Source organism: Petaurus breviceps, unplaced genomic scaffold (genome assembly GCF_028583685.1).
Source record: "Petaurus breviceps papuanus isolate PSGF00001 unplaced genomic scaffold, PetGlider_PUasm1.0 129, whole genome shotgun sequence".
NCBI classification, from domain to species: Eukaryota; Metazoa; Chordata; class Mammalia; order Diprotodontia; family Petauridae; genus Petaurus; species Petaurus breviceps.
In genome coordinates this window covers 4,297,383-4,312,655 of record NW_027185665.1, presented here as the reverse complement: position 1 = coordinate 4,312,655, position 15,273 = coordinate 4,297,383, and the positions used below count along the sequence as shown (strand labels likewise).

The 15,273-nt window shown below is 34.7% G+C and overlaps 1 protein-coding gene across 24 annotated transcripts in view; it reads left to right on the top strand.

The window, feature by feature from the left end:
• LOC138173021 (zinc finger protein 532) overlaps positions 1-15,273 on the top strand; it is a 116,279-nt gene that overhangs the window by 76,409 nt on the left and 24,597 nt on the right. For all 24 annotated transcript variants that reach the window (XR_011171325.1, XM_069103011.1, XM_069103035.1 and 21 more), the window contains 2 exons: positions 6,268-6,430; positions 10,923-11,204. Coding sequence is in view for 23 of the 24 variants with exons in the window: in XM_069103011.1 (XP_068959112.1) it covers positions 6,268-6,430; positions 10,923-11,204 (445 nt within the window). In the remaining variant the exon portion in view is untranslated. The remainder of the gene's footprint in view (positions 1-6,267; positions 6,431-10,922; positions 11,205-15,273) is intronic.

Sequence of the window (15,273 nt, the reverse complement as noted above, 5' to 3'; positions counted from 1 at the left end):
TGTGTGTGTGTGTGTGTGTGTGTGTGTGTGTGTGTGTGTGTGTGTGTATAAGTGATGAGGGAGGAGAGGGAAACATGATCTCAACACCACTTCAGGAAGTGAGTCTATGTGTTTGTGCCTTTTATAGAATACTTGTATCTGTATACGTTGGGTTGAAACTTAAGTGAAAAGTAGGGCTACAGTAAAATGAGAGGTTGTTTTTTGGTTTTGTTTCTATTTCTAAGAAAATAAGGCAAATTAAAACTGTACCAAAGGTAGACGAGTTAAAAAAAAGGGAACTAGAGTCAGATGTAGGCTTGTTATAGGAAGGAAGAGTTACAGCAGGAATAAAAGGACAGTAATTGCTATAGTTTTGTGCTGCTCTATACGTTATTGCCACGCTTTATGATATATTGGCATTAGGCTTACCTATTGATTTTTGACATTTTCTGGTGCTCCTTTGGTATATGAAAGGCTTTATATGTATATATGTATGTAGACACACATGCAAAAGAGATTGGAAGGTTACATGAAATAAATTATTTGTTTTCTCTAGGATTTTGTTAAAAATTTCTATTTACTCCAAAATGCAGAATCGTTCCAATTACATGGTTTCATTTAGGTTCTAGACTTTTCTTTGCTCATTTATTTGTGTCCAGGAGGCTATAAACTCTGTAAGATCAAGAGTTCTTTCATTTTTTTCTTCATATACTTAGCCCTCAGCATAATGGGTATTTAATAAATGCCTATTGAAGTAAATTGAACTTTTGAGCCTATTAATCTGGTATTTTTACATTATATTTAGTACTATTAGCTTAGAAACATTGTAGTATAGTGGAGAGAGTGCTCGGCTTGGATTCAAGAGACCCAGATTAAACTCATGCCACAGATACAAGTCAAAACTTCTGTCTCCTCATCTGCGAGAATGAGGAGACTAATATTTTCATTGCCTATCTCCTATCATGACTGCTTGGAAAACTTAATAACCTTAGAGAGTTCTGTAAACATGTTGATATTTATTAAACATTCTTTATAAAAGATAACTAAAAGGGTCAGCGAACATTTGGGAGCTGTAGTATTAAGCTTTTACATCTCTGTATGTGTGTACAGACACATGTATGTACAGATATATGTATACATATACACATGTGTACACACACATACACACACACACACACACGGATTTTAAAGGACACTTTTGCTTAGACCAAACAAAGTTTCTGATGTTCAAAATCATTTTCTGGGTCCACTCACTGGGGAACAAGTTTATTAAATCCTTAAATTGAACAAGTTTGGGGAATTAATGATAGCAGTTGTAACTGCTCTTATAAAGTGAAATTATGATAAAATATTACCAAAAATTATGAAGTTTTGAAGATTTGGAGAAAAATCAAGGCTTAAAAGAAAATAAATGCCTAGATCTTCTGATGTATAGATAGTTACCTGAAAGGCATATGGAGAATTCCATAATGCCTTGGGGGTGGGGGGGGAGCATGAATGTCAAATTTGCAGTAGTTAATTCAGTGACAGTGATGTAATCTATAATAATAACTCATGTTGATACAATGCTTTCAGGGTTATGAAGCACTCTCCAACAATAACTCATACAAATGCCCCATTTTACATATGAGGAAACTGAGTCTCAGAGAGGTCATATTTGTCTTCTGTAGGATTTTAACTCAGATTTCCTGAGCCCAAGTCCAGCACCCAAGTCTGTTAATAGAGGGAATATTCTAGAACATAATGGTTTGCCTTTTAAAAAAAATCCTAGTTATTTTTGGTGGAAAAAAAATTGATTCACTATTTTAAAATTTCAGAAAATATATTTCTACAACTCCTATTTCCCAAGCCCAATACATAATCAAACCCAATGTAGATAGAATAACTAGTAATAATAACTTTTCTAACCTTAAATATCAGAGTCTGGCTCAGAATTAAATTTATTTTTAACACAACAAGCGTGATTCCTGTGTTTGAACATAAATTCTAAAATTTAACTGCTTAAGTGATTCACACTTATGATCACACACATCATAAACTCTAAAATTTAACTGCTTAAGTGAATCACAAAAGAGGTACTAAAAAGTATTACCCTGGGAGGCTTCTAACAAGGTGGCTTTTTCAGTGTTCATTTCACTTACTAAAAAGGATAATAGAAATAGTTTTTCATTATGCCTGAATTCAGCCTTGTGACTGTAGCCATGTAGAATTGTAAAATTTATGTTACAGATTTGTTTAGTGTAATATACAAAAATCATGACAAAATTGGTTGGGCTTTAAAAGAGCTCATCTGTGGTTTCTTTTGAATTAAATAACTTTTAAACACAGGTAATTTTCTTTTTTAGAGTTATGAATTTATTCAAAAGTAAACTTAGATCATCCTGACTAGGGTAAAAATATCTACTTCAACTAGCTTCTCATCTGTTTTAGTTTCATGAATATACAAGTGGTAAGATAATATGAATCACAAAATCATGATTATCTTATGTTTTGTGTCCTGTTGTTGTAGCCCCAGGAACAGAGGCTATCTCAGCAAGTTATGACTTTAGGTTATATGACATTTGATTTAGTGTGCGTGTAAAAATCGACTGTTTGCCTGTTTGGACTCCTTACAACTACACATTTTTTTCCCATGTATGTTTGTAGTCAATCATTAGGATTCCAAAAAGGTGGAAGACATTTAAAATACAAACAGAAATAAAGAACTTTTCAATTAGTCGTTGATCCCAAATATAGCTGTTTATCATTCACCATGCCTCAGAATGTGATGTGCTCATCTTCTTGGATCCTTTTTATGACAGAAATCAGAGAGGTTGAAGGTTGACATAGTTAAATGTATTCTCATATTTAGGAGCACTAAATATTTTTGTTCTGAAAACAAACATATATTTGTTATAATATAATATGCTTATTACATATTTTATATTATTTATATGCAAATACATTTATATTACATTGTAATATAATATATGTTATAATATGAAAAATATATATTTGTTATAATGCTTGCTTGTTGAGGGAGAAGGATGGGGGTTCATAACCATATTAAACTTGCTAAGTTTATGCAGAACTTATATCATTTAGTACAGTGAATTAAATTGTCCTCCATTAATTGAAACCACCAATAGTGAATCTTTAAGTCATATTTTTGGGTAAGCACAATAAATCCCTTTATTCCAAAGTGATAGTTTAAATTTGTATCCTGCTGGCTTCTCTAATATTGTTTTCCATGATAAATGTAAGAATTTTTTTAAGTATAGTTTTAAGGAATGTATTATTATATAAAAATTAGAATAAAGGGAAATATGTTCAGAAATATTGTCATGAAGTTTATATTATACTATATGTTTGGTTTATTCAACACCATTTTTATTTTTCTGAAATAATTTTTTTCTTATTCCTAGTAATGAATAAATAAAACTGTAGTTTCATTAACCTTTCTGCCTCACTTGAAATGTGTTAATTATGTTTTTAAAATATATGCTACGGGGGCGGCCAGGTAGCACAGCGAGTAAGAGCACCGGCTCCAGTGTCGGGAAGACCTGGGGATCGAATCCGGGCTCCAACACTTAGCACCCACCCAGAAACACCTGGCTGTGTAACCTTGAGCAAGTTACTTAACCCCAATTGCTTAGGGGCGGCCAGGTGGCTCAGCGAGTAGGAGCACCGGCTCCAGTGTCAGGATGACCTGGGGATCAAATCCAGGCTCGGATACTTAGCACCACACCCAGAAATAACTGGCCGTGTAACCTTGAGCAAGTTACTTAACCCCAATTGCTTAAAAAAAAAAATTATATATATATATATATATATATCCTACTTATACCACTGTAGTTTAAATAAATAAAAATTAAGGAGCATGATTTATTATGTGAAAACTTTTAAAAATAGAAAATAATTGATGAATAAGCAAATTCTCAAAATTTATTCTAGATTTGTGATTCTAATTTTTTGTGATATAATTAATAACATTTGGCATATTATTTTGAGATTTTTAATGTTTAATGGTCTCATGGAGAAATCTTATTTTGGTAGAGCCAATTTTATTCATACAATTTAAACATGGGCTCATATTACTTATTAAACAATTGCGTAGGGGGAAGAAGAGGCAGTTCCATGGTTTAGAGCATTACAGCACATTCCAGCGGTAAAAAGCGATGGTATCAGTAGCATGTACAGCCGATACCAAAGAAAGGTGTGAAGTTTGAGGAAAGTTTTGCCGGCATTAGATTATCCCTAGGATTAGTTCAAGATTCTGTTATTGGCCTGTTGAAGTAAAGTAATCGGCCAAGGATAAATAATTTTATCATTGGGGAGTTCTCTCATTTGGGAATCCTTAAACGATTACAACCAGCCCATGACTTAGTTGATAAATGCAGTTACTTGGTCTCATAGGGCTTAAGTGACTTGCTCAGGGTCACAGAACTAGTAGGTTCCAGAGGTGAGATTTGAACCAGTTTTTCTGTCTTCCAGCCCATCTTCTACCTGCTTAATTTGCCTTTAGATTTTTATTTTTTCTAATGGGATATTTATAAAGAAGATGCTTAATAAAGAGGGCTAGAAGGGATGGATTTTCTATTCACCCCTGTGCCTTATTTTAGGTTAGATACAGGGGTGGGGAACCTGTGCTCTTGAGGCCACATGTAGTCTTCTGCGTCCTCAGGTGCAGCCCTTTGACTGAATCTCAGGACCTAGAGGTCTGCATGTGGTCTCAAGGCAGTAGGTCCCCACCACTGGAATGTTCCCTGAGAGGCAAAGGGGTATAATTTTATCTACTTAACTAGAATTATTATGATGCTTTAAAGGGGGAAAAATACCAGAAAATACCAGAAAAATACCAGAAAATTTACCATAAGTAAATCCTATGACCTTTCTCTGCCTTCAAAATTCTACCCCCCCCCCCAAAGAATCAAATAGTCTATTGTTCTTTCTGTAAGTACAACACTTTGGAATACAATTACACCATTCTGAGTATAATGTGAATGTGAGAATAGATCCTGAAAATTTTTATAAATAGCTAACAAATTTTAACTTTTAACATGAGACATCTGATTTGATAAATACAAAACTTTAAGAAAATACTACCAAATTAAAATTAATCACATCAGAAGATAAAAATTCTAGCAATAGCAAAATTCTTATAAAAGACTATTTAAACACAGGGCAATTGTCTATGAAGGGTTTCAAGTACAGGCAAGAATTGCCTTGTAGAAAACTGAAGTTTGTATTTTTGTGTTCATGTTCTCTCCTTAGCTCTCACCGTAGATGAATCAAGGGGGGCTCCCCTTTTCTTTCATTCCATGACCTTCACATTCCTGCTTTCTCAATAAGTCTCCCCCACTGCCACATAGAATTCTTTGTGCCTGTTCCCACAACCCTTCAAAGAAAGTTCAGGTTCTCATGGGGCCTCCCATGAGGACCAACATGAACTAGAACAATGGTTGACAGAAGGGCCCCCCACTGTGGGTAGAACCATTGACAAGTGACTGATAAAATCCATTTCAAGAGAAAGGTTGGTGGTAGGAAGAGTTTGAGGTCAGAGCTCCTCTGGACAGCTCTTGTCCAGGGCATTGCTGGTAAATGATGATGGGTGGCAGGGGTTATGACCACTGAGGTTCAGCATTTATTATAAATCCTCTAGTAGTCCTCTTAAATGAGATAGTATGATTTTTAGTAGGGGTTAGTATAACTGTTCAAAATAAAATAATCTTTTGGTTCTTGAGAACTTTTTAATGACATTGATGTATGCATTTTCTACTTTCTTCTTAAAAGAATGGTTATTCAACGTACTGAGCCTAGATTCAGAAGTGTTTTTTATTTTAAAAAGGGAATGTCCATTTTATGAACTCAGAAAAACAGAAGATAGCAACCCACTTAGGTCATTTAAAATTTTATTAATCAATGCGAGGATATCAACACTCAGATAATGTAGTTATGGAACTATTACTTGTGTACAAAAGTAGTTTTAAAGGGGGTGTGCCTGCTTGTTGCTAGTTCAAAACCTTAGGCCAGCACTTCTTTATAAATCTTTCAGAGGGGAAAAGGTCATTATTGTTTACTTCTCAGTTCAGGCGGTTATTCCGTTCCTTGAATGACAAAGTTGATCAGATGTTGACCGGTAACAATTTCCTTTAAAAGTTTTTGTTCCTCAGCCAAGCTGCGTTGTTAATTTTATCATGTGTGTTTGTTCTCACTGCTTCCTAAAAGCAAAATTGTAAAGTCGCAATTTCTTGAACTTGAACAATCAGTCTGACTGACTTTATTTTACCGCCCTTCTTCTATTTTTAGAATAATATATAAATGTTCCATGTGTGACACTGTGTTTACTCTGCAAACCTTGCTGTATCGCCACTTTGACCAACACATTGAAAACCAGAAGGTGTCTGTTTTCAAGTGTCCAGACTGTTCTCTTTTATATGCACAGAAGCAACTTATGATGGACCATATCAAGGTGTGTGTGCATCTATCAACTCCTATCCTTTAAATTAATTGGCAGATACGTTCATTGGTTATAGACTGAGGCTGTAAATTGTTTTAAAGCATGCACTATCAAGGATAGGCATGGATACAAGGCATTATTCAGGAGTCACCTACAGACTTTTGTAATCAGTTGAAATATGAAATGCTTTTTTTTTTAATATTGAGTGGTCAACAGATGACTTGAATTGAGTAGTCAGTAGATAACCCAAATTGCAGCAAAAATAAATAGTAAATTATAATTCTGTAAAATGACTTTAAAAAAAAACACAGTATTCATGTTAGTGGAAATTCCAGTTCTGAATATTATTATTGAATATTTACTAAGGAGTGGCAATGTGCTATTTCTCCATACATCATAGAAGTATGTACTGTACCTGGCATATGGTTTCATGAACTAATAAATTTGTAGAGAAAACACTGATGTAGATGTATGTATATATGTAGAAAAATGAAAATTTTTCTTGATTATTACCTAAGTTGTTAAATTCTCATTGTAGTATTATTCATCCCTTGATCTTTTTAGGTTCTTTCTTTGAAGCCTGCAAATAAACTGGCTAATAAATGACCTATTTGGACTTTACAGGCATCTAAATGCACTTGGAGTTACTTAGACTTCCCCCAAAAGGCCAGTGTTTTAGTCCCAACCTTTCCAATGACCAGTCTGACTGGTTAAGAAGTCTTGTTCCTTGTGTGCTCAGATATGCTAAAAGCACCTTTTTTTTTTTTAAGAAGAAAAATAAGTAGGCCTGAATTTCCATAGAATCAAGGTCTTATATCTTAAAAAAAAAATAAACTAGAACTTTTCATTTTAATTCCAGTATGATCCTGCATTTGGAAATTGGGTAAAATTTCATAACTTCAGACAGGCCCCTTTTAAAAGCAAATGAGATCCCTGATTTATTGTAGGCTTTTGTCACTAGATGAATAGATATTTAGCCTTTGAAGCCCTCTGTTTTGAACATGACTGAACAGTGCACATTGGAGGTAGGCAATTATTTCACAAAACTCATGAGCCTAGTCATGCTCTTCTGAGATTGCAATGTGTCTTTGGCTAGGGGCTGGTTGTGGCAAGACAAAATGTGAATAAAGTGAGCTAAAGATAAATTCTACATCTTCACTTTTCATTCACTAAAAAGTCATTTTTCATGGGACCATCTGCTTATGAAAAATTCTTTCGCAGAAATCTTAAAGAGGGAAATAAAAAATTGCTACTGCATATTTGAATATAAAATAAATGGGGGGAAATTACGGGCAGATATTTTAAAAATGGTTTTAAATGTATTTTTTTTCTAGAACACATCTTTCAATTTGTGCATAGGGTCATCATTGTTGTGGTTAAGGTCTTTGTTGTATTCATTGTGAATCTGGAGGAATGAATTTGAGTTTCTAGGAAATAGAGACTGAAAAGGAGTGGTAAAATCCAAAGGGCTCAAGGAGGGAGTATATTTTAATTTGTCTGAGTTTTCACAGAGCTACAGCATACAGAAACAGTAAGAATATTCTCTTGCCATTCTCATTTCATGTATATTCTATACTACCACATTTATTTCGAGAAGAAGATAGGAAAAGAGAGAAGATTTCAAGAAAAGTTCATAGCTACCCCTTCCGACCATTAAAAAATACATGTTAGCATTACATGCCATTTCACTTAATTGACACCAGAAATTTCTTTACCTGTGTAGGTCCTTATGCAAAAGGAATAAATCAGGAATAGGAGAGAGAAAGCATCTCTTTTTCTCTTCCTTTATGTATTCCAAGGTAGCTCTCCAAGGTAGATATCCCAATTTAATCCAAAATTCCATCGTTTCTTTGATCTATTTAAATGACAAGTCTTCTAATAAATTTTCAACCCTTGCATCCCTATTTTGTCACATATACTTTAAACTAAGATCACATTAGTAGAATTATTACTTTTGTAGCATCTAGGGAAAAGTAATTTTTAAATGTATTTGGTTGAAATTATACATAAAAGCAATTGTTATGATGAATAATGTTTTTGTTAATGTACAAAACTGTCCAATGTTGGAAAGTATAATCATTTTTTCCTTCATATATGTCCTCTTTTCCCACATCAGCATTTCTCATTTATTTTCTTTAGATATTATTATGTTACCAAGTTACAGTTTAGATTAAGAAAATTAGTTTTTTTATTCCCTATTCATATTTTGTTATAGATTTTTAGGAGCATGATTTTGTTTTGTTTTCTTTTGTATTTTAAGTGATTTAAAAGAAATCTTGGACTTTGAAGAAAGTTTACATTAACTTTTTTTTTTTGCTTTTTGGAGGGCAATTGGGGTTAAGTAACTTGCCCAAGGTTACATGGGTAGTTATTTTGTGTGGGTGTTAAGTGTCTGAGGCCAGAACCAAACTCAGGTCCTCCTGACTCCAGGGCCAGCCAGTGCTTTACTCACTGTGCCACCTAGCCACCCCCTGCATTGACTTTTGATTTTGAAAATGTATGGCTTATGTTTGGCCATTCAAACACAAAAGAAATAGATCTTTCAGTTGAAAAAGAACCCAGTACATAATCTTTGGATGTCACTCACCCATTCCTTCCCTCTATTCTCTGCAAAGAAACATGGTATAAAACTTTAATTCAGACAGTTTTCATTGTCAGATTGTTAATAATCCCACTCTTGAGCACATATGAGCAATGGGGGAAAAAGTTAGGTATATCCTCTATGATTTAAGAGCATTCTACCATGGCACAAGGCTAGATCTCATGAAAAAGAAAGGGCATTTTCCAGTAGCATTCATTGGAATAGTTAACCTCTAAAGTCTTAGGGCAGAAATTTTAAATAAGAGAGCAGGAAACATAGAAAAAGAAGAGGACATTTCTTTTACTATAATGAACAGTCTTGCTTTGGGAGATGCCTCTTGGCATATACATCTTCCAAGTTTTTTGTCAGATGGTAATTAGATTTAAAGAAAAATTGAAAAAGTATCTAAAGTAGTTTACATAAGATACAAGTCTCTTAATGTCATTGAAGTTAAATATATACATATGTTATATAGGTGTGTTTGTCTATATATGTATAAAATTTCAGTGACTTAAAAGATTTGCATTTATGTTAACTATTTAAGAGACATTATTTTAGCTTCCTTGTAAGTCTAAAGTTATCATAGCAAACTTGGAAGATTTGTATTACAAGAGGCTTCTGTTCAGAGAAGGTTTGTTCATTAAAACCCAAAATTGTTCTCTTCCTGTCCTTTGTACTTCTTATTTTCTTGTTTTTAACGGCTTTGAAAATAGACTAGAAATATGCAGCCTAGCCTCTGGAGTAAAAAGCTCATTCATTTGATTCCAGGAGAATTTGAGATCATGTGTTTGGGTCAAGGCTAGGTGGAAATTTACCTTTGTACTTTTTTTTTTTTTTTTTTTTGCCTTTTGGAGGGCAATTGGGGTTAAGTAACTTGCCCAAGGTTACAGGGCTACTGTTTTTTGTGTGTGTTAAGTGTCTGAGGCCAGAACCGAACTCAGGTTCTCCTGACTCTGTGGCCAGCATACTGCTTTACTCACTGGACCACCTAGCTGCCCCAACCTTTGTACTTTCAATGCCGAAAAGGTTTACTAAAAGCAAATTAATCTATCTGTTAAGGAACCTTTTTATATGCTTGTATGGGCGGGGCAGTGTTAGGAATTGTAATTTAGCTTGCCCCGAGGCTGCTAGGTATAGTGGATTGAGTAACTTGGAGTCAAAAAGATTTGCATTCAGGGCCCACCTCATACACATACTAGCTTTGTGACCCTAAGGAAATCATTTAACTCTCTGTTAGTGCCCTCTGCATTTCTTTAAGATTCTAAACTACTAATGTTTAGCCTATGTGCATTAGTGGAAGGGAATTTACATACCAGGAGTCTACCACACCAATGAAATCACAAGTCCACACTAAAAAAGCTTTAATAAGAACAACAACAAAATAAGATCAGGGAGAAAATGATTTAAAAATTCAAGAAGAGAAGCCATTTTATGCAGTTGCAAGAATTTTAGAAGTATCACAACAGGTTTGGAGAAGATCCTTTTATGCCCGAAATTGAAATTAATAAAATTCGTCTTCTCCTCAATCCCATCCCTGCTAACTAGCTTGAATCATTTAGGTTTACCATAGCTTAATAATCTCCTCTCCTTTTTTTAAAGGGAACTGCCACAGATTGGTGGAAAAACAGAGTACCAAGACTGGGTTTGGACTAGGTTTCTTTTCATCGCAAAGCCATTTTTGATTATATGGAATTAAAGTATAGAATTTGTAGTAGCCTCTGAAGTAATCCTTTCTACCCTCTTTTTTTGTTGCAAATTTTTTTTTAAGTTAAGTTTACACGTTTTAATTTCTCATAATTTAAAGGAGTGTGTTTAGGAAAAGTGATTTATAAATTAGCAAAAGGCTGATGATGGACTAATGCATTCTTTTAAAAAAAATTTATACTTTTACTGATGTGATTTCTACATTTTTTCCCCATGTAGTCTATGCATGGAACATTGAAAAGTATTGAAGGGCCTCCAAACTTGGGAATAAATTTGCCCTTTAGCGTTAAGCCTACAACTCAAAATTCAGCCAGCCATAACAAAGAAGACCCAAAATCCATCAATGGGAAAGAGAAGCTTGAAAAGAAATTACCATCTCCTGTGAAAAAAGTAGCTGAATCCAAGAAAGTAGCCAACCCTGGATGGACTTGCTGGGAGTGTGACCGCCTCTTCACTCAGAGAGATGTTTACATAACCCACATGAGGAAAGAACATGGAAAAGTAAGTAAAATGATAAAATTTCTTCAACCTTTAAAATGCAAAGAGTGCTGGAGCAGAAGTCAGGACTTCAGAACTGGTGCTGCATGCAGTTTGCTAGTTAGCTCTGAGCTGTGTGAGCTTGGGCAGGCAGGTCACCGAAAGGGTTGGACCAGATGCGGTGTGAGGTTTTTCATTTATGACATTCTGTGAGTCCATAGATCTTTTTTATTTATTTATTACCATCAAGCTATCTGAACTGTATTCTTCTGCCAATCTATTTCTTTTTTAGCTGAGGAAGTTAAGAATAAAGAGAGATATCCTGAGAACATAACAGAAAAAAGTGAGAAATCATAATTTAGTTCTGAATCTTGAGATTTGTCTCACCTTCTATACCAGGGGTCAAAGAAGAAAATGAATTGATGGCCATACATGAAGGAAATACATTTATATTTTTGTTGTGTAGATTTTTTAAGAGACAGGTAGCATGTAGCATGTTCAGCTCGCCTAAGTTTTGAATGAGGAAATCAGCTGTTGATGTTAACATAGAGCACAAAAGTATGCCCTTTCAATAAAAGTGTCAAATTTTAAAATGTTTCTGTACTATAGTCGCTTAGAGGAAACAACATGGGAGGTAGGAGAAGGGAGAAGAAGGGAGAGTGGGAAAGAGAAAGAAAGGAAGAAAAGAAGAGGTATGTGGGAAACAGTGCAGAAGGAGGGAGGACGTTTCTTTATATTTCATTTCTACATTGGATCTTATTGAAGTTGGCTTTCCTTCCAGTGATATAGATTATGATGTTTCCCCGCTTTTCATTCTGTGATCCTGTTTTCCATAGTTAATCTACGGAGGCTTGTCCAACATTCCAATATCCTTCCTCTCTAGATCTTTTAATATTACTAGGGCACCAAAGTCGTCTTCTTACCCCTAGCCCTTGATTCATGACTCACCCACCTCCTTTACTAATCACACAGTTCTTGGATATCTTCAGTGTCATTTATTGTGTGGAAGTCATTATTGATAATACAGTGCAACCTACTCATACCCACCAGGTTATACCCACCACTCCATTACTCTGTGTCACATGAAATTTTGGTCCTTCAGAGAGGATTGTGTTCCAAGATTTATTGCCCAAGAGCATTCGAAGAATTTTGGTATCAAAAATATGAGTTTTCATGTTAGGCACAACTGGGGACCATTAAAAACACAACACAGTTTCAAAAATTCAATCTAGTTCCATTCTCTTTTTTTCTAATTCAATGCTAGGCTTGGTGTCCACATTATGTGAACTGGACTTAACTCAGTCTATCCAAAAAAATTGTATGGTACATCCTACCAAAGGCATTCTTGATTCACATTTTTTTCCTCTGTAGATTATTAGGCTGATGTTTTGTTTGTTTGTCTTTGAGTGGTAATGGAACTCATTGAGAAGGCCCTGTATAATATATGTGCAAACAAGTAACATCTGGAGCTCCTCAAAATCTGTTGCAAAGCATTCTTCCGTTTGCATTTCGTAAAAGATATTCGAGGCACTAATAAAATACTTTCATGGGGTGTTGGTATCTTATTTTATGTCTTACTTGATAAGGATACTCATAGGGTTATTGGGGAAAACTGTTTTAGTTTACTTCTAAGGTACTAGAAATATTAAATACCTTCCAACTCTAGATCCACAAATACATTATTGAATCACATTTTTTATGCTCATATACACACAGCTGAATCTTGTATTCTCTACAACTTTCTAGTATGTGTTAATTTATGTGTCTATAAATGTGTTATTTGATATAGAAGGCCATTTATGAAAGCCTTTTTATTTCCTTCACTTATTCTCATAAAGGAGACTATTGATTTGCAGGGGCATTGTTCTTACTAAGATTTTATAGAGATGAGATTGTGATACACGGTTAATGAATACTCATGTCATCTTGATCACTTTTATTTTATGATCTAGTATATTCTATTCCTCCCCCCCATCATTTGACATTTGACATTTTTGCACACTCAAAATGTTTTTGAAATGAATGCTTCAGTGCTTTCAAAATTATGTTTGCCAGCCACACATATATCTTGTATGCACTTGATCAGATCCAGCTGTTCTTCTTGACTTCCATCTTTTAAGTATTATTTCTATTTCATTTACATATATGTATGTTTTGTGTATATGTGAATACACACACATAAACACATATATACATTTATACACACAAACTCCAAATGTCATCAAAATGATGAAAACATATTGCTTGGAAAGACTATCAAATCTTTTGCATTTTGGGGGTGGCTCAATGGCACAGTGAATTGAGCACTGGCACTGGAGTCAGGAAGACCTGAGTTCAAATCCAGCCTCAGATACTTAACACACACACACACACACACACACACACACACACACACAAGACTAGCCGTGTGACCTTGGGCGGCAAGTCACTTAACCCCAAATTGCCCTCCAAAAAAAAAGGGCAAAAAAAAAATCTTTTGCATTTTGTGATTATTTGTTGATTGCCTGACACTTTCTTCTTTATGTGCTCTTACAGTGATTGGACTTAGTTGCATTTCATACTAGGTTTTCTGCAAGCTTGTTTTTCCCTTGGTCTCCATTGTTTTGTGAGATGAAATCACTCGTGATCTTCCAATATCCTCCTCTTCACATTTTGCAAATATGTTTACATTTTGAATTGATATTACATGTGGCATACATGTCTCTCTGCTTGGTGAGGAGATCAGATGTTTGTTGATGGAGGTGTTTTCTGCATTCTTCTAATCTCCTTGATGTGGAATTTGTTTTATCTGGTTAAACTTGTAAAGAAAATGGTGATAATCAGTTAGCATCAATGTAGTTTCTGTGTTCCCTTTTTTGCATTCAGTAACTTATTTGAATAAAATAATTATGATTGTATGCAATATTTCCCCCCAACCTTTATACCTTTTTTTTTTTCTGATATGCTATTGATTTTAACATTTGCTTTAGCTAATTGAAGGTCTTCTTGTACATAGACAACTGGTTCCAAAATCATTATCACACTGGAGACTAATCACTTCCAGTCTGTTAAGATAGAGTTAGGTTTTATTTTTTGACACGTTTTTTTTGATTCCATATTCAGCACCTTCCAACTGTTCTTCTTATTATTATTTTTTTACTTTTTGGAGGGCAATCGGGGTTAAGTGACTTGCCCAAGGTTACATGGCTAATTTTTTTTGTTAAGTGTCTGAGGCTGGATCTGAACCCAGGTCCTCCTGACTCCAGGACCAGTGCTCTATTCACTGCGCCACCGAGCCGCCCCCTTCCAACTTCTCTTGAAGAAAGTGTTCAACATATACACTAGTGAGATGTTTGCATACTCTTTGATGTTTTTCATTTCTTGATCCTGACCATATTTTTCAACATACTTTTTGCCATCATATCCTGTATCCATCTTCCTCTTGTAATCCTCAAGTATCAATACTTATTTTGGCTTGGGTTGGAGGCTCTTGTCAAGTTGTGGGTTTTTGTTGTTGTTGTTATGGATTTGTTTGGGTTTTTTTTTTTTTTCTGATTCAATGTGGTCTAAAACGAGAGATCAGTGGATTTAGAGTCAAAGGACCTAGGTTCAGATATATGCTTTGTTTCTTATTAGTTTTTGAGAAAATCTCTCAGTAATTCTCTCTTAGTAATATCTTATTAAATCAAGTCAACAGACATTAATTTTCTCATGTCAGCATAACTCCGTACTATGCCTGAGATAGATTTAAAAAAAAACTAAACAACACCTTGCTTACTTTCTTCATGGAACTTAGAACCCAGTGACACATACACAAGAGCTATATAATAAATTTGAGTTTACTATAGAAGGGGATGTACCAGCAGAGTTGTACTATATGAGATCTGAGATGGGAAAAGTGATGACTGAATGGGAGAGTGAGGAAAGAATTCCTGGAAGGAGTAGCATTTGAAATAGACTTTAAAGGTAGTAGAAATTCACCAGTTGAAGAGTTTGAGAGATTCTAGGGATAGGGACCAGCACGAGCAAAGTCATGGAGGGAAAGGCTGCGAGTAAATAAGGAAAGTGACAAATTTCCTGATTGCCTGTAGTAAAGAGTATATGGAAGAAATCT